At 41.0% G+C, this 24,681-nt stretch overlaps 2 protein-coding genes across 2 annotated transcripts in view; one reads left to right on the top strand and one right to left on the bottom strand.

Moving 5' to 3' along the window:
- The window catches only part of LOC127242584 (uncharacterized), a 16,059-nt gene extending 7,549 nt beyond the window's left edge, over positions 1 to 8,510 (top strand). The window contains exon 4 of the mRNA XM_051262164.1: positions 8,088 to 8,510. The gene's annotated coding sequence lies outside the window, so the exon portion shown is untranslated. The remainder of the gene's footprint in view (positions 1 to 8,087) is intronic.
- Positions 4,429 to 24,681, bottom strand: LOC127242715 (uncharacterized). Its single transcript, XM_051262384.1, has 6 exons — positions 24,389 to 24,681; positions 24,157 to 24,283; positions 5,493 to 5,659; positions 5,123 to 5,396; positions 4,877 to 5,034; positions 4,429 to 4,767 (listed from the first exon to the last, which is right to left on the bottom strand). Exons 1-6 carry the CDS (start codon positions 24,417 to 24,419, stop codon positions 4,541 to 4,543), a joined length of 984 nt encoding a protein of 327 aa, XP_051118341.1. The 5' UTR covers positions 24,420 to 24,681; the 3' UTR covers positions 4,429 to 4,540.

Here is a 24,681-nt window from a genome sequence, read left to right as displayed (position 1 = left end):
ATGTGTCCGCTAGGTAAACGATACCTAGCGGACACATAATGTTTTTCTAAAAAAATAAATTGATGTTTAGGTGGACATGCAGAAATTTTTTATTATTATATTTTTAAAAAAATGATGAATTATTAATAGCATCCATTGGACGCTATCTTTTAGTCGTTATCTACATTGAAAATATGTCTATTTAGACTTGATTTCTTCTATTTTACATAAATATTATATTTTTAGCTTGTTTATCATAGCTTGTAGAATATTTAGTTAATTATGCATATATTTGACCGTCGATGTCTTTTATATTAAAACATTTGTTATGTCTCGATTTATGTATAGAAAATTTATGAGGTTTGGGGCATATATTTCAGGTTTTAAAAAAGTATTACAAATACGGAGATAGCGTGATGTGAGTGTACGAATTAAATAAGATAAACAATGTGTAGGCAGGGAAAAAATAAAAAAATAAAAAAAAAAAAAAATAATAATAATAATAATAATTAGGGATTTGGTGTGGTCTTGGTAAAGAAGTTGAAAAATTAAAGACGCAATTCTTTAGAGAAACATAAATATTGTGCTAAGGGAAAAAGAAGTGGATCAATTGGCGGAAAAAAAAAAGAAGAAAACAAAAAGTCAAATTTGAATTAAGAGAATCTCTAATCTGGACGCACACAGTATTTCTTTTCATACTTGCACATACGTGTTTTTTTCTTTTCTTGTCATAGATTAGGAATCGAAGTTCCGTTCGAAGATTGCTACATTAGTTTTAGTTTAGGAATTTAAGTTTGGCGATTGAACTGAATCTATATATATTTCATCCTGAATCAAAGACGTAAGCTGGATTGGATCTTGAAGTATGAAATTATTATTTATATCCAGAAAGTAGTCATATTAATATATGAAAGCTTAATATTTCTTTTGTTCTTGAATTAAAATTTAAACTTTTGCATACAATGCTAATATCAGTTTAAAGAGAACAACTATTGTTAAACCTTTACACTCTATTCTTTTGATTTCATCCTTTTGTGTTTGTGGCTAGAATTGGAAGATATTTGCACTAATCATCTGCAATGGCCCAATGAGGCAAATTATTTCTTTGTAGTGAAATATAATATTTTTTTGGCCTTCCAAAGTCATTTAGGGCTTCAATTTGTGTTTTTATACTCTATTGACCCTTTTTCAATTAAATTTTCTTTTGGTCTTTTTGCGACTCTACAAATGCATAATTTTCATTCTTTAATCATATTCTTTTTGTTGAAAAAATTAGATCCTCAATCATAAATTATTTTGGATATCTCTATTTGGTGCAATAGCATCATTTGGTACTATAGCAATAAGTTGCTCACGAATGGCTATGAAAACTATGGTTATAGATGTGGTTGTCAAGGTCAACGCATAAGAGATTCCCTGGTGTTGAATAAAAATTAAGTGAATTGAATATGATACTCATGTCATTATTGTGCATATTCCTTTTCAAGAGTCCACTTGAGAGAATAGAAGTCTCCAAAGGTGCGTGTGAGAAAGGACAAAACGTCTTGAAATGACTTGTGTTGACCTGTAGGGCCAGTCTAATCTCAACGTACTCGGTTTGCGTGTCTTACGGATTGAGGTGTTACAATGCCGGTGGGGCTAGTCTAATCCCGACACGCCTGGTACCATGGCTTGCGGGCCAAGGTATTACGATTCTGACGGCGCTTTTGACAATGATCCTCTCGTGCAATATGATTTGTGTGATGAAAAGAATGATGATTTGATGTAAATAAATGTTTGATCGAATTTAGCATTCGGTATGAAGATTGAAATCAAAGAATTTAAAGGTTGGGCTTTACCCGATGAGTTCATCAATTGGGTGCACACTTGGTACTTGTGCTCAATATCAAAAACCTTTTTTAGAGTGAAAAGGTAAAAGCAGTCACACTAAGGTTAATAAAAACACGTGTTTATTTGGTGAGAACACGTGAAATGAGTACGATTAGACAATAGTAAGAATCCAATTTAACCTTGAAAAAGGATTAAGTTGTTGTAATGAAAATTTCTTACATCATATTATAAGTAAGAATATTTTAACGAGTTGCATATCTATAAAATTAAAATCCCAAGATATATAACCCTCCATGGATGCTATATAGGCTTCAATGGGAAAGATATAGTGCTTCGAGTGTTAAGGTTTTGAGCCCATTCACACTGAATATCATATTAGAAGTTATGGCTTTCTAGTGGACGAAGACACATTTCACATCAATGATGAGTCTCTGGAAGATAACGAGGAAGCTATGTAAAATCGAAGATCATGTAAAAATACAAGCATTGATGATCACGGGACATTGAGACACAATAAATAGGATTATAGATGAAAGCTAAGATCATGGAAACATTAATCAAACCAAACTTTGATGCTTTGATGATGAGTGGAGATCAAGGTTGTTCCAGACATAGTCAACACGAATGCGGGGCATCACATATACACAGGTAAAAACTAACTACCCGGATTTGTTCTTTTTTATTTTTTTTTTTCTATATATTTTATCAAAAATATTAATAGATTGAAAATATTTATTATTTTTACATTTCTACACAATTCTATATAACTCACGTAATAAATATTTTGTCAAACTTTTTTCACAAAACAATATTCACTCACTATATGTATATGTATATATATTAAAAAATTATTAAAACTTTCGTACAATAAACCCCTACACTTCAAAAAAAAATAAAAAAAATAAATCTTATATTTTATATAAGCTAAATCTAGTTAGGTTCAATTTGAATGGGCTTATTGAAAATATTTTTGACTTCCTTCTTCGGAAAATATTTAATCATATTTGTATTGACTTTTCTTAAAAAGCATAAGTAATTTTTGGGCTCAAAAATATTTCTTTAGAAGCACCATATTGGGTATTTGCAAATACATAGGTATTTAATACCGAACCGAACAAATACCCGAAATCGCGAACCGTATTCGAATCAAAATTTTTGGTTAACCGAATTTCCGAACCGAAATTTAAAAAATTAATAAAAAATAATTAAAATTCTAATAAAATAAAAATATTTGCAAATATTTCAAATATCCGAACCGAAACTAAACCGAATATAATTATTAATATAAATTTTAAAATATAATAATATAAATATATTCAGAAAAAAAAATATCAAAAACTTAAATCGAACTGAACATAACAAATATCAAATATGGAATAATATTTGTATTCGAACCGAATTTGCTTCGGTTCGGTTCAACTCGGTTCAGCGGTTTGATTCGATTTTTTTGCCCATCTCTGATTTTGAGGGAAAGAAATTTTGATTAATAGTGTAAATCGTCACGAATGCCCCCAACAAACACACCTAAGAGCATTTACAACTAGTGTATTTGCAATAACTAATACTCCCTTCATCCATACGATTGCTTTTGGCAAGGATTTTTTTAGCAATATTGCTATTATATTGAGATTTAAGTAGGAATAAAGTATAAATTATTAAAGTAACTTAGTATTGTATGATACAAAGCTAATGACATTTGTGTAATATATTGTAAATTATAAAGGTATTTGTAACATTAGGTAGATAGTATAGTTACTAAAAAAGTAAATTAATTAATACTTTGTTATGTAACGGACTAAAATGAAAAAATAAATAATTTATTATATAATATATTAAAATGAAAAAAAAAAATGAATGATTTATTATATGAAGTACTAATAATCTACCCATAGTTTGAATATCGCGGCTGCTTAATTTCCTCAAAATTTTAAACGCCAACGTTCTCCGTTCTAATAAATTATTACTATTATACTCTTTTTCTCTTGCTACTATTTTTCTTTAATACTTTCTATTCTTGTGAGCAATAACTTTTTAGATGTAATAATTTTAATGATATTTTTATTATTTTTTTATTTAGAATAATTTTGTAAATTGTATCTGAAAATAAAATAAAATACTTTGTATAAATAAAATATACAAAATTTTAAAATTTTTTATGTTATTCTAATATGCACTGTAGGAAAATATTTTGTAAATTGTAATCTGTCACTTCATTCGGTTTCTACGGAGTCTCGTTGTTTTTTTAGAATATTTTTTATGATACTCATAATAATATAACATAAAAGTAATACTAATAATTTTTTTTAAAATATTTTTTGTGGTACTCATAACAATATAACATAAAAGTAATACTAATAATTATGTCATGGTTTTTTTGTTGCATTATTTAGTAAGTATTTTAATATATATTTCGATTTTTGTTAAATTATTTTTAGTTTTACAAATATAAAATAATTAATATTATTTTCTTTTTAACGTAAACTATTTTACTTGTAAAATATTATTTAATGTATTTCTATTTTTTTAACTATAATTTTAATTTTACAAATTTAAAGCAATTGAATTCATTTTGAATTACATAAAAACTATTTTATGTGTAAAAATATAAAAATTTATTATAATACTAATACTAATTTACTTTTATATATTAAAGCAGACAGTATTTTGTAAATTCGTAATTATCTTGAATACATTAAACAGTAACTAATAGTACCTTTAAAACAAAAAAAGGTCAAACAAACACACCCTTAACTTCTTCTTCTTCTTCCTCCTCTTCTTCTTCTTCTTCCTTTTCTTGTTTTTTTTCATCTTTTTCTACAGTGGCTAGCACAGTGACTTGTGCTTCCAAAATGCAGGTGTCATTCACAACCAACCCTTTTCTAGAGTCTTCCATGTCAACGATGCTACAAAACTTGGACCATCCACAGCCAGGGTGCAAAGGTATAAACCATGGGGACCCTGCATCAAAGAAAGATTTCTGAAGATGGTAAAAACTAAATCGTCCATGACAAAGTATAAATTAACAAGCATGGATGCACAAATCAGAAATGCTGAAAAATTAGCTGACCTCTTGAAGATATGTGCTTATCATTGAGCTGATTTGTTATCTGAATGGAGATCAAAGCCTTCACCTTTTCATATGAAGCAAAATCAACACAATAAACAAAGGCAGAGACACTTTGTCCCTTTTCTCTCGAATCTCCTTTCGGATGTAATTCAACTTTCCTACACTCATCAATGAAATTGCACCGGGGATCACGGAGCACACAAAATGAAATTAAGCAGCAAAATTGGTATAATATAATATATATACCATTTGCAACCACCAGCAGAGAATACTTCCGATCTAAGAGCACCATCCACTTTGGATAATTCTGAAACTTCCCAAATGTACTTCTTTGGACATGCATCTTTGATCACAGACAAAGACTCAATAACCCGTTGAGGACTTAAGAAAAGAACATCAGCTCCAAACACACAGTTGTCATCAACAAGATATCCATTGGATGGATCCTTAAAACATTTCTTAGAAATGAATTTGGAAAATCCCCATTGGGACTTCGCTGTATGGAAGCGACACACTCTTCCTGTCCATGTTTTAGTCAAATCCCCATGTTTGAATCATTTGAACAGAAAATTACAAGAAAATAACTTCTTAAAATTACATAAATATAATTAATTACCTGGAGAATAAACGTAATGGTCTAAATGGTGATTATAAAGTAAGATGCTAAACATTGCATTGACCTCAAAAAAAGTGGAAGGAGAGGTTTTTCCAGCCGTAGATAGGTACACCGAAATATAGTCATTATCTCCACTGTCACGCCCGTTAGGATAAATGATGAGTTTCCTGAACAAACACGGGAATTAGAATAAGAATCCACATTCTACAAATTCTACTCTCTCCCTAGTTTTCTTTTTTGTCCATCCACAAAAAGCATGCTATTTTCCATTTATATATGAAAAAAATAAATCTATCACATATTCTTTAGTTTATATTGTTCAACCTCGTCTTATTTACAAATTTGTTACAATAATAACTTCACCTTTACACATTCAATTCATCTAAATTTTCTCTTTTATCTTTGTTATTTCAACATCTACTTTCTCAAGCATGCTCTCATATAAACATACTTTTAGTGGATGATGAAAGACACTTTTATGTGCAAAACTATACTAAAAGGTCACTGTTAAGCAAAAAAAAAAAAAAAAAACGATTGTGATGACTCCAAATATGAGTATATTCTTAGCTTGACAAAAATGTGTATTACTCGAATTTCTGTATAAAAACCATCAAAATAATTTGTAAACGGCATACATTATTGATCTATATCACTTGGCATGATCCAGAGTTTCTTGTTCAGATTATTAACGATTTTTGCTCTCTTAAGCGGTAGTCTAGTGCCAGAAGAGCTAAGGCAGACGCCACAAGCAACAGCCACCTTCGCTCGCAAGCGCCCAGAAAACACCCTGAAAATACTAAGGCATGAGAGGCAAGCGGCAGCCTTCACCGGCCGCAAGCGACAGCCTCTCCCGCTTGCAAGCGACGGCCTAGACACCCACCGTTGCAGATCAAGTCAGGATTTCAACAAAGTGTTCCAACTGCAGCGGTGTAAAAATTCCATTTCTAGCCAGCACAAGCGAGTCTAGCTGTGCTGATGCCCTCCAACTCTCCAGCAAGCAAGGAAGATCTGTGCCCTTAGCCTTCAACGCAAGCGAAGCGGGCACCCTGAGAGTTATGGCCAGCAACTACTTCAACAGAATAACTACCCGCAACCGCCTAACTGCCCAGCGGTTGGAACCGCCCAGCAACTGCTTGTAACCGTCCCTTTTGCACCTGCTATAAATAGGGCCTGATATCTTTATGTAAAAGAAATCGGATTTTTGGTGATTTCGCCATATATTTTAGCATTCGTCGTCGTCCTGTTTCAGAGAGCTCTAACCCTGTAAGGGAGTTTTCCACAAGAATGGCCAAGGGAGTAGGGGTTTTTCCCTCTCCCTTGGCCAAGTCTTTACTGCTTTCTTAGATTAGATTACTGTTTTCGTTTACAGCTTTGTAGTTCTAGTCTTTCACGCTTTCGTAGTATATAATGAAATATCATTCACTTCTTCAAACTAAAATTCTTTCACATTTTTTCACACTTATATGAATCAAGTTTAGAGAATTTCATTTCACTGGTTTAGAGCGAGAGAAGAATTGATTATCTGAGCCTTGTTATGCGCCAAAAGCGGTCTCAAGGTAGTTCAATTTAGTTAAGTACGCGGGAGCCTTGTCGACCTGCTTAACTACTGTGCTGAATTCGATTTTGATTAAATAGTAGTAACACAGGGGGTAAAGCCACTAATGAGGCAGATATTGGGAAAATTAATGGGACATAGGCGGGGATCTATTAGGTCGCAGAGATTCCTAGTGACAGTAGGGTTTCTTTCTTATAATGTCTCGATTCTGGGTGTCATTGAGGTCTTGTTGTAAATCCCCGGGTCAAAAATTCCATTGTTATGAGTTCTTTACAATTTAGTTTATATAATTACAACATCTTCCTCCAATCATTTCAGTAATATATATATTCTTCCGATAACACACCTGCATCATTCGCTTACTACATCCAGGAAAATCTATTCATTTAGTAACGCACAGATCAGACACAACACCTCTCCTCCACTCTATTTCGCTTATATATATATATATACAATGTGTCACTCGCTCATGTCCCGTTCATCTGGTAACTGCGATTCATCCACGTCCCGCTCATCTGGTCCCCACTTCCGCTCATGTCCCGATCATCTGGTTACCATTGGCACTTCACTTCTCGCCTTCGCTTCGCTCGCTTCCGCTCACCTCACTTTTATTGCTTTATTTACCGTTTTCAGTAGTTAAACTTGCAGGGGATCCTTTTCTGCATTTTTCGTCGAGATTTTCACCCTTGAAATTCATGACTTAAAATCCTTGTGTTCGACCTGGAAACTCACCAGTAAAGAGTATAAATAATGTGATAACTACTCAGGGTCTACAACCACAAAATTGCTATATCTGATCGCTTTCATATAAAATCCTACTAATTTTCGAATAAAATTTCTTGTGAATTTGTATAAAAATTATTGAAACACAAAAATTAGTTATCATAATTTGGCGCCGTTGCCGGGGATTTTAAACTCATGAAAAATATCTGTTGGAAATCTTTTGAAGTGCCATAATTTACCTTTAATTCCATGTAATCGTGAATTTTGTGTTTAATTCATTTTCTAATTTTTATGATGGTGTGGCTGCTATTATGTAGGGGTCCGAAGCGTTTTCAGCGTCCCACGAGTCCTACTCCTTCCGCTTGATCACAGAGACGTCTGTTCAGAGAGCAAGTGTGGAAACAATACATGGCGAATCAAGGAAATGTCACTGCTCTTTCTACTGTCGTCCCAGCTTTCCAGACTGCCGCTGGGACATCTTCAAACTCCGCCACATCTGCATCCTCGCAGGATGTGCCGCTCCACATCCCCACTGTGGTCCCTGTTGCCGTTCCCCATATGCTCACACCGACTGAGGAGCAATTATTGAGAGCCCTCGGTAGCATTCAACAGGGAATGGCGGGGCTGCAAGCGCACCTCGCTCAGGTGGAACAAGCTCAAGCTGCGCAGGGAGCATTTATCGCTTCCCAAGCGGCACAAGCTGCCAACACCGCTGCGATGCCCGCAACCATCACTCCCCCCCCCCCCCCCCCTACTGTTGAGCCTTACCAGAGGGCTGAGGGACACAGGGCTGCTGGTCGCCCGCTTGTTGAAGTCCCCATGGACGTTCACTACCAGTCCCTTCTGAATCACACTTTAATTACAAGTTCTGCGCCAAGAGGCTCTGGCCATTACGAGGTGAAACCAGCGCTCGTCAGCCTGGCGAGCCATAGCCAATTCCATGGGCTACTTAACGAAAGCCCTTATGAGCATCTACAGAACTTCAACAGGATCACTGCCACCTCCAAATCGCACGGCATAACGGAGGACGCTGCCAAACTAAGTTTGTTTCCCTTTTCTTTAACAAGAGAGGCCAGGAAATGGTTTGATAACCTTTATCCCATTCCTGGCTCATTCAAGGAAGCAGCGCAGGCCTTCATGAGTAAATACCATCCTGTTTCAAAAACCATTCGCCAGAGGAATGAAATACTTACTTTCAAGATGGCGAGTGATGAGACTTTTCCTAAAGCCTGGAGCCGATTCAAACAATTGCTCTGCGACTGCCCTCATCATGAAATTCCGGACTTCATGGAGCTTCAAATTTTCTACTTAGGAATTACTCTTGAACTTAGAATGTCCTTAGATGCAGCGGCAGGAAGCTCGTTGATGGGGCGTTGTGCCTCTGAAGTGAGGGCTTTGATAGAGAAAATGGCGGCCAATCAGTCAAGTTGGCCAGAGTCCAACAGGCCCGAGCCATCGAGGGGTCTATACCAGGTCCCTGCTTCCGTATCTCATGACGCAAGGATCGACACTTTGTCGATCCAAGTTAAGGAGCTGTCTAAGCTCATGAAGCAGGACCTGCGTAGTAAAGGAAAACAGGCGCTGTATGAGGCCGCGGAATGTAAGGAAAGAGCTTATGAAGACCAACAAGGTCCGCAGGTTGCTGAGTGCTCAAATGATGAAGCTCAGAACCCGGCGGAGGTCTTTTATATGGCTGGTAGAAATGCCCCTCAATTCCAGCGGATCTAAAAGGGGCAAGTGCAAGGCCCCGCTAACCGCGTCCTCAGCAACAATTTCAGAGGCCACAACAGTTCGCTGCGCAACAATATCATAAGGGGATATTATCCACATCAACAACAATACTATCAAACCCCCCATTTTCCTCAGCAGGCACCTGCATTTGCTCAACCTCCCACAGCGGCACAAGCACCGCTGAGTCTGGAGGAACTCTGGAGGAACACATAGCGAGCGAATCAAGATCTGCTTCGATCAAAATGCTGGAAGTTCAAGTCGGGTAGATTGCTGAAGCTCTGAAGCTGAAGCAGAAAGGAACGTTGCCTGGGACAGTCGAAACTGTCCCGAACCAAGCGAAGGCCATCGAGACCAGAGGAGGAAAACGGACGCAATCGCCACCGCTGCCAGACAGAGGTATTGTTCAATCTCCTTCCTCTATTGTTGCTAATGTGCCTGTGCAGGATGAAATAAAACAGATTCCGTCTAAGGAGTAAGGTCCATCCCAACCTCGAGCGATACCAGCCGTTCAGGAGTCTGAGCCGAAGGAGAGGGGTTCCGCTCAGCCTTTGGCTCGAGCCCCCTTTCCCGCACGATTTGGGAAAAAGGACAACTCCAAGGAGTTTGATAAGTTTGTACATACTTTCCGTAGTCTTCAAATTAGTATACCGTTTGCTGATGCTTTGTCTCAGATGCCACATTACGCTAAGTTTATAAAAAATATAATCAATCGCAAGCGGGCATTTCCTGATGAAGCGGCAGTGGTGCAGCTGGAAAGTGTGTGCAGCGCCGTATTTAAGGAGGACCTCCCGAAGAAACTCAGCAATCCTGGGAGTTTTATCATTATTTGTACAATAGGAAATTTAGAGCCGATTAGGGTATTATGTGATTTAGGTGCAAGTATCAATCTTATGCCCTATTCTCTAAATTAGGGCTTTATGAGTTAGAAGCATGCAGAACTGTAATTCAGCTTACCGATAAGTCAATAAGATTGCCTAAAGGAATCATTAGTGATGTACTCGTGCAAGTGAACAAATTTATTTTCCGTGCAGATTTCATTATTATGGAAATGAGCGAAGACCGCGACATTCCAATCATATTAGGGAGACCTTTCCTAGCCACCGCTCAAGCTACAATAAATGTTGCTGAAGGCAAAATATCCTTGAGTTTAGGTGGCGATAAAGTCACATTTTCCATGAACTCAGCACTGCGCCAACCTCAGGAAGAAGATTGTGATTTTATTAATGAGTTAAATGAAATAATAACTTTTGAGAACCATATTACATTTGATAATCTGGAAGGAATTTCAGATAATGGATCGCTCGAACTAGAAGATAAAAAGGATTCAGCTGAGGCAAGCGACGATATTCAAGCGTCCACTGAATCCATTGAACAAGCGACGAGGGAACCAGCGAGCGAGACCAACAATAAGGATGAGCTGAAGAAATTACCTGAGCACCTCAAATATATATTCCTTGGCTCTGAGGAGAGTTACCCGCTGATAATCTCCGCCTTACTATTGCCGGACCAAGAGGCTCAGCTCATCTCACTTCTCAAAAGGAATCAAGCGGCGTTTGCATGGAAAATCTCAGATATCAAGGGAATCAATCCAGCGGTGTGTATGCACTATATAAGGCTGGACGCTGATGCAAAACCATGCAGACAGCCTCAGCGGCGTTTGAACGAGAATATGCAAGAAGTAGTCAAGAAGAAGATGATCAAATTGTTCGATGCAGGAATCATATACCCTATCAGTGACAACCAGTGGGTTAGCCCAACCCAGATGGTTCCCAAGAAAGGAGGATTCGTTGAACAGACAAGCGACGACGGGGAGGTCTCCATGACAAGACCTGTCATTGGATGGAGGGTTTGTATCGACTACAGAAAATTGAATTCAGCCACAAAGAAGGATCATTTCCCGCTTCCATTCCTTGATCAATGCCATGAGAAGCTCGCAGGTTACGAATACTATTGTTTCCTCAATGGCTACTCAGGCTACCATCAAATTCCCATCAAACCGGAGGACTGTGAGAAGACAACATTTACTTGTCCATATGGGACCTTCGCTTATAGGAGGATGCCGTTTGGGCTTTGCAACGCTCCGGCCACCTTCCAGCGATGTATGTACCATATCTTCAGTGATCTCCTGGACTCCTGTATTGAAGTTTTTATGGATGATTTCTCGGTATATGGCAAGACATTTTCCAGATGCTTGAATAATCTGGAAAAAGTGTTTCTCCGCTGCATTGAGACTGATCTCGTGCTGAACTGGGAGAAATGTCACCTCATGGTAAATGAAGGAATTGTCTTGGGCCATAAGATCTCGTCTGCCGGTATAGAGGTAGATAGATCAAAAGTTAGTGTAATCGAAAAGATGCCAGCGCCCTCGAATGAGAAAGGAGTACGAAGTTTCTTTGGCCACGCGGGATTCTACCGTCGTTTTATCAAGGGCTTCAGTCAAATCACACAACCACTCACATCACTGTTGTGCAAAGATTCTTAATTTCACTGGTCAAGCGAGTGTGAGGAGGCTTTCCGAATACTGAAGGATAAGCTGACCTCTGCTCCTATAATTTGAGCACCAGTGTGGAGTGAGCCATTCGAGCTGATGACGGATACGAGTGATTATGCCGTCGGCGTTGTACTAGGACAAAGGGTGGAGTCTAAGCTTAATGTCATTTATTAAACAAGTAAATCATTGGACTCCGCTCAGAAGAATTATGCTACCACCGAGAAAGAGCTGCTAGTTATTGTCTTCGCTTTCGAGAAATTCAGACAGTATCTTATCGGAAGCAAGACCATTGTTCTCACTGACCATGCAGCCATTAAATATTTGATGGAGAAGAATGAGACAAAGGCCCGCTTGATTAGATGGGTTTTGTTGCTCCAGGAATTCGACATAGAGATCAAGGATAAGAGGGGAAAGGAAAATCATGTGGCGGATCACTTCAGTAGGTTGCGGCAGGAAGAGGACAAATCTCCTGGAATCAATGAACAATTCCCAGATTCTGGTGCAAGCGAAAGAGCCATGGTTCGCTGACCTGGCTAACTTTTTAACTACAGGACAGTTTCCAGCGCATACTGTACAACGAGAAAAGAAGAGATTGCTCAGTTTGGCAAAGGATTATATTTGGGATGAACCTTATTTGTTCAACATCGGCTCAGATGGGATAATCCGTCGCTGTGTAGCGGAATCTGAGATCCCGCTGATCTTGAACGAATGTCATGGGTCCCATGTGGGAGGGCATTTCGCTGGCATGCGCACAACGGCCAAAATTTTGCAGTCAGGCTTCTTTTGGCCTACCCTACAAAGAGACGCAGATACCTTTGCCAAATCTTGCGACAAATGCCAAAGATTGAGATCTATCTCGAAGAGAGATGAGATGCCCCAAACTGAAGTCTTGTTTATGGACATATTTGATGTATGGGGGATAGATTTTATGGGTCCTTTTCCACCTTCTAATGGAAAACAATACATTCTGGTGGCGGTGGATTACGTGAGTAAGTGGGTTGAAGCGCAAGCGTTCACCACTAATGACGCTCGATCAGTGATCCGCTTCCTAAAATATACCATATTCCCAAGGTTTGGGGTCCTCAGAATGATAATAAGCGGTGGAGGCACCCATTTTGTGAATAAGGCAATGCAATCTATCCTTCAACAATATGGTGTTCGCCAACATCTAACTACCCCTATCATCCACAAGCGAACGGTCAAGTGGAAGTTTCAAATAGAGAAATCAAACACATCCTCCAGACCACAATAAATAAGAGTCGCAAGAATTAGGTAGAGAAATTGGATGATGCGTTGTGGGCCTATAGAACAGCCTTCAAGACTCTAATTGGAATGTCCCCTTATCGGCTTGTGTATGGAAAAGCCTGCCACCTACCGCTAGAACTAGAGCATCGCGCGTATTGGGCTATCAAGTATCTCAACTTTGATCTTCTCCCAGCGCGGGAGAAGCGCGCTAAAAGATTGCTCGATCTGACCGAGTTCCGATACCTTGCATTTGAAAGTGCGAAGATCTATAAAGAAAGGATGAAATTCTATCATGACAAGAAGTTGAAGAAGAAAGAGTTTACGGTGAGATCCAAAGTTCTTTTATACGACACTAGGCTCCACTTGTTCCCAGGGAAATTGAAGTCACGGTGGACTGGGCCGTATATTGTCAGACAAGTGCTGCCAAGTGGAGCCATAAGGATTAACAATGTGGAGACCCCCGGAGAGAAAGATTCCTTCTTGGTAAATGGAGCGAGGCTGAAACCGTATATTGAAGGGCCTGTATTGCAGCAGGCCAATGCAGAGATCAATCTGATGGAGGTTCAGAAGCTCAAGCGATGATAGAATTTCGTGAAAAGAATCCAGAAGCCTAATCTTATATCCGCAAATTTTACAGCTTTCTTTTATCACTTTCCTAGTTAGAATTTATCGCTTTCATAGTTAAAATTTTACAGCTTTCTTTTATCGCATTCCTAGTTAGAATTTATTGCTTTCATAGTTAAAATTACAAGCTTTCCTTTATCGCTTTCATAGATAGATTTCATAATTTCATCGCTTTTATAGATAGGTTTACAGTTTTGTTATCGCTTTCATTAGAATAGGATTATCGTTTGATAGGAGTAGTCTAATGTTAGCATTTTGACTTCTAACCTAAACACCTAAACCTGACCCAAGTTAACCATCGCTTCACTTGTTTCACCCTGATATTCACTGGGGGAGCAGTATCGCTCACTCAGCACCGCCTTCATCATCGCTTGTATGTCATTTTTAGGTATATAGAAGTGTTGCTTTACCCGCTCACCCGCCCTGAATAACCCTCCCTTATACCTTTATAAGTAATTACAGTGGACTTAGCAGCGCTCCGCTTGAGAGCCATAAGAAAATCTATAAATACCCCAGTCCACAGCCCTTTATCCACTTTTGCACTACAGTAACTTCCTCCCGAAGCTTTAGTAACCGCCACTCTCCAAGCGCAAAATTTTTTAAAATCTCACAATTTCAACCAATAATAGCTTCATCTAAGGTAAGATCTAGGTTAACCTTAGTACATAAACTCTATTTTACAGTTGATTCTCGCCGAATTAGCGTTAAAAAACACAGAATCGCAAATTATTTTCGCGATATTTTACTGTTCTTCATTTTTGCGAAAATGTTTGTATGTTTGATTTCTGTGAATCTAAGTCTATTATATGTTAGATTTAGATACAATAACTGATATACTTGCTTTCTACGGTTCAATTTCACATTAATATGTAGGTTAGGTCCTGTTTTGTAATTTTCTCCCTTTTTCACAACGTAACACTCACAGTGGTGTTCTGTTTCGTTGTGTGGGGGAGGATTTAGAGTTAAAATCACTGGAACTGTGAATGTGATTGCCTATATATGAATGTTATTTACATTTGAAGTTAATGAGGCAGGATTCATAGAGTTCGTATGTTTAATAATAATTCTGGAAGCCCTAGGTTCAGGACAGGCTTAGCAAAATAGATCCAGCAAAGCGAGAGACGTTGAAGAAGGAGTTTGAGAAGGTTGAGGAGAGGATCGAAAAGAAAGTCCAAATGATCAAATCCACGGACGGGCGTAAGGTGGTGACAACAACCTCAGGGGCAGAATTAGTAGAGCCAGCACCGCTTGAGGCATATTACAAGAGGAGAAGACTGTTGGAGTTAACAGAGGACTGGGGGAAGCTCAGGCAGCTGAAGTCACTGCCATTCCGAAAATTCATCCCAGAGTTCCCGGAGGACTACCTCAGATTTGAATACACTGAGGAAACAGAGCAAAGGTATCCGGTGAGCGACTGGAGGCTGGAATTAGAGGAATCGGAATACGAGCAGCTGAAGGAGTACCAGCTGAAGGAGCTCAAAGACAAATTCGCCTGCCTAGAAGCACCACCAAAGAAGATGAAGGCATTCTGGAGTAATATCTCCAAGAAGAATGCTGTCGACGCTGCAAATGATGTGTTAAGATCCAAGCAGTATGACAAACTGCATTTTTCCAACATTGATGCAGCGGCGGCGTACGAGCGGATAAAGGCGATGGGGATCCTCTATGAGAGAGGATTTGACCCCGAGAAGATCACATGCCCGCTCTCTGACTGGCTGGAGGAGCGGGGTCTGTCTTGGTTGATCAGAAACCCCAATGAACCAGTGGATGTATCACTGGTGAGGGAGTTTCACGCTAATCTGAACCAAGTTGAGAGTCTAAAGCATGTCTACATTCGGGGGAAATGGGTAGATTGCTCAGCCAGGAAGATCAACCGACTCCTGGGTTGGGAACACCACTACCCCGCCCAGGAGATGCAAGATAAGTTGAAGGCAACGGAGGTCTGCAGTTCCCTTGAACTGCAGTCGCTGTATAGAACCTTCGCCACCACCCCTGCATATGAGAAGAGGAACCTAAAGTTTGGGTCGGTGGACGAAGAGAAAAAAGAATGGGTGAAGTGGTCGTTGAGCAGGATAATGATCAACGCTTACACCACTGACATTCGTCCTGATTACCTCGTTGCCCTTCGCTCAATTCTGGAGGAGTCCAATGATGTGGATTTGGGCGCGATCATCGGCTTAGATATCTGGGATCGAAGAAGCGGAGACAGAACACTGGGTCATGGGACCCTGATCACAGAACTTTGCCGTCACGCGGGCGTCGATCTGCCCACTCCAGCCCCAGAGCTCCAAATGAAGCCGCTGTTTCCAGCGGCCTTCCACAAAAATTGGCTGGAGTCCAAAGGGTTCACTCTCATCCCCAAACAGAAAAAGAGGAAAGCACAAGCGGCAGCACCCCCTCCACCAAAAAGAAAGATGAGATTTGTGGGGGGAAATCATCAGAGAAGATGTGACACCTCAGACCGAGCTTGACTCTGAGAGAACAGTCTCCAATGAAGCTCCCAACGATGAGGAAGAGGAAGCCCTGCGCTTCGCTCGAGAGATAGAGGAGGATCTATTTGGGGCTGAAGCGGCCATGAGTAATAAGGGAGGAAAAGCGCCACGAGCGGCCGCTGGCGAAAAGAGGTCAAAAAAGCAAGAAGACCCTGCTCCACCACCTATCAAGAAGCCGAGGGTCAAGGAAGCATTGCGAAAAAATCCAACACCCCCTCGGCGAGCGACGAGGCAGGAGAAAAGGAAGAGGAAAGCGGTGGATGTGGAGGCAAGCGAGGACACGATTCCCCTCTCCAAGCTACGGAAGGGGATCGTCATCAGAGAACCCACCGCCCAACCCGAGAGACCTTCGCCAGCACGGCCAGCGGCGGTGGAGGTGTCACCAAGTCTGCCAAGTCCGCCTGGTGATGAACCTGTTCCATTCGACCAACAGGGGGCAGGTGAGCCAACTGCTGTTGGAGCAAGCAAGGAAGCCACACCCGTTAACCAGCCGGGAGCGGTGGAGCCCACTGCTACTGGAGCAGAGGAGGAGCGGGAGACTGTACTGACTGAAGAAACCATCGGCGGAATCGATATCACCGTGGAATCATACAAAGAATATCCCGCCGAGGTCTCCGCTGCCACAACCGCTGAAGCTGCCAATGAAGCCGAGGAGGTGGAGGTAGTGATCTTAAATCTTCCTATAATAGCAGGTATCCCCGAGCAGCCCAGGAACACCTACCATGATCGGGACACCTGCAGAAATTCTTACTCCTGTCTCAACCAAATCTGATAAAACACTTATAGAGGAGGAGGAGGAACATGATAGAAAGTTTCAAGAGCAGAAAAGCTCAACTGTTTGCCGCAGTACAACGAATCGAACAAATGCAGCAGCTCGAGCGAGAAAGAAAAAGGAAAATGAAGGTGCTGGTCAAGCTGCTAAAATACTGGAAACCGCTGACCCAACTCCAGCTGCGATTCAAGAGGTACTTACAACGGAAGAAAGCAGAGCAGCTGGAGTATGAAGCAGCGAGACAGCTAGTATTCCTCAGGGATGTCTCCCCTGAGCCAGCACCCGATTCCCATAAAGAGGAAGAGCCAGTGGAAATCAGTTCAGCTGAGAGCGAGCGACAGTCACCAGAAGCGGCGGGTGCTGGACCATCAGCCCCCGCTCATCACTGGAAAATATTGAAAGAAGACTGGATGAACTCGACTCAGCCATTCTCACCCAATACATGATGACTCAGACATTAATGGACACATATGCTAGGAGTCTGGGTGCTGAACTGACTGCTGAAAAGAAAGCGACTGCCGCACTACAAGAGCGAGTGGAAGCACTGGAGACTCTGGCTGCAAGCATGGGTACGACGCTGCAGGAAATTATGAAAGCACTCGCAGCTCTTACCCAACAAAATGCCAACAGCTTGACACAGCCAGGAGTCTCCAACGATTGGAAGACCTAGTGCGGCAGATATCACGCAACCTTCCTCAACGGCGAGGACCAACAAGCGAGAAGAAGAAGTAAAGAAAGGTCCTCCCCCAATTACGAAAATTTGAGAATAGCAAGGGCTGTACATAGCATCAATCAAGGAAACAACAATTCTTGGTAACAAGTGACAATTTTTCTTTATTGTATGCCTAACATAACCTGAAGTATGTGCTCTTATGTGAAATACATGTGATATCCTGCTTAGTTAACTTTGTGATATGTTTTAGAGTAGAGTTAGATAACCTAAGCACATCAGACTAAGTACTTGTCCTTCGAACTTCACCATAACTCGAACACTAGTGTTAGACTAAGTAACAGCGAAAGAGACATGTGAAAAACTAGTGCCTCCTTCGTTTCAACTTTTCCATACTCAGTAGGGCAAGTGACTAGGTTTTTCGACTTCGCTCATAAGGCATAACTTGAAAAGAGAAGTCCTTAAAAATGGTTTAAGATACGATGCAAGCGACGCAGGGAGGACCTATCATTACAAAGGAACTGAAAAGGCCTAGGAGTGCGAGAATCAAATAAGATCATGAGCAGACACAATGTTTGTTTGAAACTCACGATCCAAAAAAAAAAAAAAAAAATTTCTCCGCGCCTTTCGGCTGAAGGTTTCCTTAATCAAAAAAAGAATCCCAACTAAGCAAACAAAGTTAACAATGCCTGGATAAGTCCAATCTTGTTAAATCAAATGACAAGCTGAATACTTGCGACTTATTTGTTTCTATCCGAGATTCACTCTACTCCCAATCATGGCACTGGTTATTAGCACTTCTTAATTGCGGTGAACGGAATAACCTCTTGATCTTTTAATGCAGTTTGTTCGAGGACGAACAAAGGTTTAATATGAGGAGGTTTGATGACTCCAAATATGAGCATATTCTTAGCTTGACGAAAATGTGTATTACTCGAATTTTATCATAAGAACCATCAAAATAATTCGTAATCGGCATACAATATTGATTTATATCACTAGGCATGATCCAGAGTTCGTTGTTGAGATTATTAACGATTTTTGCCCTCTTAAGCGGTAATCTGGAACCAGAAAAGCTAAGGCAGACGCCGCAAGCGACAGCCGCCTTCGCTCGCAAGCGCCCAGGACACACTTTGAAAATACTAAGGCATGAGAGGCAAGCGGCCACCTTCACAGCCCGCAAGCGATAGTCTCTCCCGCTTGCAAGAGACAATCCAGATACCCGCCGCTGAGACTATCAACAGATTTCAACTAAGTACTTCAACTGCAGCGGTACAGCCATTCCAATTCCAGCTAGCACAAGCGAGCCGAGCTGCGCTGATGCCCTCCAGCTCTCCAGCAAGCGAGGAAGATCTGTGCCCTTAACCTTCAAAGCAAGCAAAGCGGGCACCCTGGGAGTTATAGCTAGCAACTGCTTCAACAGAATAACTGCCAGCAACCGCCTAACTGCCCAGCGGTTGGAACTACCTAACAACTACTTGCAACCGTCTCTTTACACCTGTTATAAATAGGGCAAGATATCTTTATGTAAAAGGATAGAATTTTTTTTGATTTCTGCATACTTTTAGCATTCGTCGTCTTTCTGTTTCAGAGAGCTCCAACCCTGTAAGGGAGTTCTCCACGGGAATGGCCAAGAGAGTAGGGGTCTTCCCTCTCCCTTGGTCACGTCGTTACTGTTTTCTTAGATTAGATTACTGCTTTCATTTACAGCTTTGTAGTTCTAATCTTTCACGCTTTCATAGTATATAAAGAAATATCATTCATTTCTTCAAACTAATTTCTTTCACACTTTTTCACACTTATATAAATCAAGTTTAGAGAATTTCATTTCACTGGTATAAAGCGAGAGAAGAATTAATTATCTAAGCCTTGTTATGCGCCAAAAGCGGTCTCAAGGTAGTTCAATGCAGTTAAGTACGCGGGAGCCTTGTCGACCTGCTTAACTGCTGTGCTAAATTCGATTTTGATTAAATAGTAGTAACATCAGGGGGTAAAGCCACTAATGAGGCAGAAATTGGGAAAATTAACGGGTCTATTAGGTCGCAGAAATTCTTAGTGACAGTAGGGTTTCTTTATTATAATGGCTTAAAATTCTGGATGTCATGGAAGTCTTGTTGTAAATCCCCCAGGCCAAAATACCAGTGTGATGAGTTCTTTACAAATTAGTTTATATAATTACAACACCTTTCTCCCATCATTTCCATAATATACATATACTCTTCCGATAACACACTTACATCATTCGCTCACTACATCCAGGAAAATCTATCACAGATCAGACACAACACCTCTCTTTCACTCTAATTCGCTCATATACATATATATATATATATATAATGTGCCGCTCACTCATGCCCCGATCCTCTGGTAACCGCGATTCATCCATGCCCAGATCATCTGGTCCCTACTTCCGCTCATGTCCCGATCATTTGGTTACCACTGAGGCTCCACCTCTCGCTTTCGCTTCGCTCGTTTCCGCTCACCTCACCTTTATTGCTTTATTTACCGCTTTCAGTAGTTAAAATTCGGACCCGCTGCAAGCGGATCCTTTCTTGTATTCTTCGTCGCTTTCTTTAAGATTTTCACCGTTGAATTTCATGACTTAAAATCATTGTGTTCGACCTGAAACTCACCATTAAAAAGAGTATAAATAATTGTGATAACTACTCAGGGTCTACAACCACACAATTGCTATATCTGATCATTTTCCTATAGAATCCTACTCATTAATTTTCGAATAAAATTCCCTGTGAATTTGTATGCAAATTGCAATAACAAATTTTGGTTATCGAAGGGTTTGCACGGAAAATGAAATATAGAAGGGAACAGACTTACCAAATTGTTTCCTCAAATATTTTGGCATCCCGCTGGTATCTACTGGCAGAGATGCCAAATATTCCTCGATGACCTGTCTGTCAATGGTAGGGGTGACCTTTTGCTTTTGCTTCTTTGTCCCAAACCCGCCTATAGCAGGCGCCTGCCTTTTTCTTCTCGGGGCAGCGGCCAATCGAGGAGAGCCAAGCGCTAAGACTGGGGGCAGGGCAAGTTTCCCAACCAATTGGTCGGTCGAGGGAGCAATCAAAGACCAGGTGGCCAACCACCAAGCAGGAAATGTTTTGGTCGCTGAAGGTTTTAGGCAGAAAGGTAAGTATGAGTTGAAGGTGATGTAGTCAGTGAGATAAGAAACATAGGTCGGGATAAGCTCGGGAATCACTAGCCCTTATGGGCTTTGAGATATAAGGTGAGGTCGGGCCAGTGGTCCCGGTATGTCCTGACAGCAACCGAATTGTCGGGCCAAAAATTGGGATTGGTAATTGTAAGTGTAAAATAATCTGCGGTTTTTCTTGTCCGACCTCTTACTTGAAAATAGAGATCGGGGTTTCATGGCAACGTCCCGAAAGAAAGAATAGGTAGGATGAAGAAGAGGATCAGGATGAGTTTAGGAATGAGGTGCGTCGGGATGAAGTAAAAGAAGATCAGTTGAATATTGTATAAGAGTTTCGTAGACATAGAAGCGGGAATTGCTACGATCCTCAGTCAGAATTTGGGCGATGACAGGGTCGGATGGATATAGATAAGAGGAATTAGGGGTTAATCTGGCTAAGGCATAACCAATGGACCTGTATGGGTTTGGAGCGATAGGAAGTCGGCCAAAGAACGCAGTGGGGAAGTACAGACGGAGCCACAATTCCAAGAACCAGAATGGTCCCGAAGCTGCAGTGTCTGCTTTCTTGGTATCGGTTAGACGGGTGCTCACTCGGGTTAAACCCTCAAAGAGGTTAGCCAAAAAAAGGGTTCCCAACGGAAAAAATTGGCCGCAAGCCAATTGAATAGCCAGATCGACTTGAGTAGAGAGAACGAGCTTAGAAGGGGAAAGAATGATATATCTGTAAAGAAAAGAAAAAGGAGATTAAACCAAAACATTCAACTTCGAAATTACGAAAGAAGATTTCAAAAGGAAAAGATGTACCTGCAGAGCCAGAAAAGAAGAAAGGCTGTGTATTCCAGTTCAGAAACAGAGGTGTCTTCCTTTCCCTGGTATTTGTTAACAAAATTAGTCCAACCTCTCTCTTTTTCAGGAAGTTTGGCCAGGGCCCAACCAGCATGGTTGGGTGAAGGTTCTCGACCCTCAAAAGAAACCAGAACAGGATCGTCGCCTACGATTGGCAAATGCGCGATGACGGCCACGTCCATCAGGGTCGGCCCGATAGGACCGGCCGGGAGGAGGAATACACTCATCTGAGAATGCCAAAAGGCCACCATCGCTAGTAAGGCTTTGTCGTGCAGATAAAGAGGCTGAGTTGAGAGAAGGATGACTTTTCCGATCCCTTGTTTTTTCCACTGTTCTTCAAAATAGGAAGGAGCCTCGCGTGCCATTTACGGTAGGCGTCTTTTGGATCAGTAAGGGGAGTTCTGATACTATCCAGAAGACGTTCTGGCTTGAACGCAGCATCTTTAACGATGATTAGAGAAACCTGAGAGATGACGCATCTCATACGATCAGCATCTTCGGTAGTGGTGCAGTAAGGGCGTATGGTAGGGGTAAGAACCCTCGAAGCCACAGAAGGCACTGATGGGTCAGCCATCGAAAGGGAAAGCGGGGACGTATTGGTTAGCCATGTGCGAAGATGTGAAGAAGGCGACGAGGAAGAAGGTTTCAGAGGAGGCAGTTGGATGAAGGAACAGAGAAGAATTTTCAGAACTCTGAATGCGTGAATTTGAAGAGGGTGAAGGAAGGGTTTTACACAAACCCCTTGATTTGACGTGAAGCAGTGTAATGATCACACTGCTCTGCAAACCCCTAAACGTCACGTCTCACGCAGTTCAAGGAGTGATGTTTAGGAGTTAGGCGGGAGAAGGCAAGTTGTTGAGCACAAAAAGAAAACGATAGGTAGGGTTTTCGAGAATGGGCTTACCAAATTAGGTTGAGGTTTATTCAAGTTTAATGGGCTTTCAAAAGTCCGAATATAAACGCTGTTAAGGAAGAAACTTCCTCGGGAAAAGGCAGATCAGGTGTAATAAGGTCGGGTGCAAAGATCGGGTGTGATCAGGTCGGGCACGGGGCTCAGGTGTAACAAGGTCGGGTGCAAAGATCGGGTGTGATCAGGTCGGGCACGGAGCTCAAGTGTAACAAGGTCGGGTGCAAAGATCGGGTGTGATCAGGTCGGGCACAGAGCTCAGGTGTAACAAAGTCGGGTGCAAAGATCGGGTGTGATCAGGTCGGGCACGGAGCTCAGGTGTAACAAGGTCGGGTGCAAAGATCGGGTGTGATCAGGTCGGGCACGGGGCTCAGGTGTAACAAGGTCGGGTGCAAAGATCGAGTGTGATCAGGTCGGGCACGGAGCTCAGGTATAACAAGGTCGGGTGCAAAGGTCGGACGGAATAAGGTCGGGCAATGAGGTCGGACGTGGTCGGGTCAAGCTCAAAGGTCGGGCGTAATAAGGTCGAGCAATGAGGTCAGACGTGGTCGGGTCGAGCTCAGAGGTCGGGATCGAAGGTCTGGTACAGAGACGAGACAGAATAAGGTCTGGCGTAATAAGGTTGGGCACAGAGATAAGACAGTATAAGATCGGGATTGAAGGTCGGGTGCGATAAGGTCGGGCACTGAGGTCGGACGTAATCAGGTCGAACTCAAAAGTCGGGCATGATAAGGTCTGGTACAAAGATGAGACAGGACAAGGTCGGGCGTGATAAGGTCGGGCACTGAGGTCGGACATGATCAGGTCGGGCAAGGAAGCAGTAGATGTGCAGGTCGGGCGAAAGAGCAGTTCCTGGACAGTTGAGGAAAGTTTCAACTGATGAGCGGGTTTGAAGGCACGACTTGGTGAGTCGGTTAACACACGTGTCGACATAAGAGAACTTTCTGGGCGGTTGACAGCGGTTGCTGTAACCGATCAGACGGCGGTTTAAACCGTTTCTTTAAAGAGTTTTAAATAGGTTTGTTCCTGACCTAAGAAACCATCTTCAATCGACATCAAATTCAAGAGAATTGCTTTTGGGGATACCACTTTATTTTTCAGTCTTTAGTTTTATTTTTTTTATTTTATTTATGTATCCTACAGAGATTCCTGACACTAATTATATCAAATTCGAAGATAATTTCTTATTTTCGAATTTTAGTTTTCATTGTTGAAAAAATTACATATAACAGTCACGTATTACCAAAACAAAATTAATTTCTTACTCAAAGCAGGACATCAAACTATACTTCAAGTCGAATTCTTCTTATTCCCAAACCAGAAATCTAAAATCCAAAGCTTTAAGTAACTCACATGTTTGCTCATACAACTAGTGTTATTTCATCCTAAAGATGCACAAACAACCGAAGTAGGAAAAAAAAAGAAAAGTAGAATCAGCAAACCATTTATAGCCTCCGGCAGAGAATTCTTTGGATTCGTATTTCTGAATTCCATGTTTCGAAAGTGAGGAAAAGGATTCAATTTTTACGAGGAATTGAGGCGATACCACTCGGGTTTCCAGAAGAACTCCTGCAACAAGTTTGACAGCAATAATTTAAACAAAAACAAAAGAGAGAGAGATATATATAGATGGTTCAATTGCACAAGCACAAACATAAACACAAAAAAACAAACCGTTATCGTTGGGTTGAATCACTGACGACATTGTGGCGGCTGCTATTCGTCCCTCTAAAGTCTAAACGCCACTGATTTTCTAAATTCTACTCATCTCTGTGAATAATGGAGGGTATAAATCAGGGGGTATTGCAGGACAAGGACTCGAAAAAAAAAAATAACTGCACCGCTGTGGTAGCAAGAAGGCAGCCACGGAAATGCAGGCAGCAAAGAAGAAGAGAGGAAAAGTGAAAGAAAAATGGAAGGAGATGAAGTAAAGGTACAGAAGAAAAAGTAAAAGGAAGAAGAGTGGA

Source organism: Andrographis paniculata, unplaced genomic scaffold, assembly GCF_009805555.1.
Source record: "Andrographis paniculata isolate CXL003 unplaced genomic scaffold, ASM980555v1 Contig87END, whole genome shotgun sequence".
Classification (NCBI taxonomy): domain Eukaryota; kingdom Viridiplantae; phylum Streptophyta; class Magnoliopsida; order Lamiales; family Acanthaceae; genus Andrographis; species Andrographis paniculata.
The sequence above is the reverse complement of the archived record's forward strand: the minus strand, read 5'-3'. Positions and strand labels throughout refer to the sequence as shown.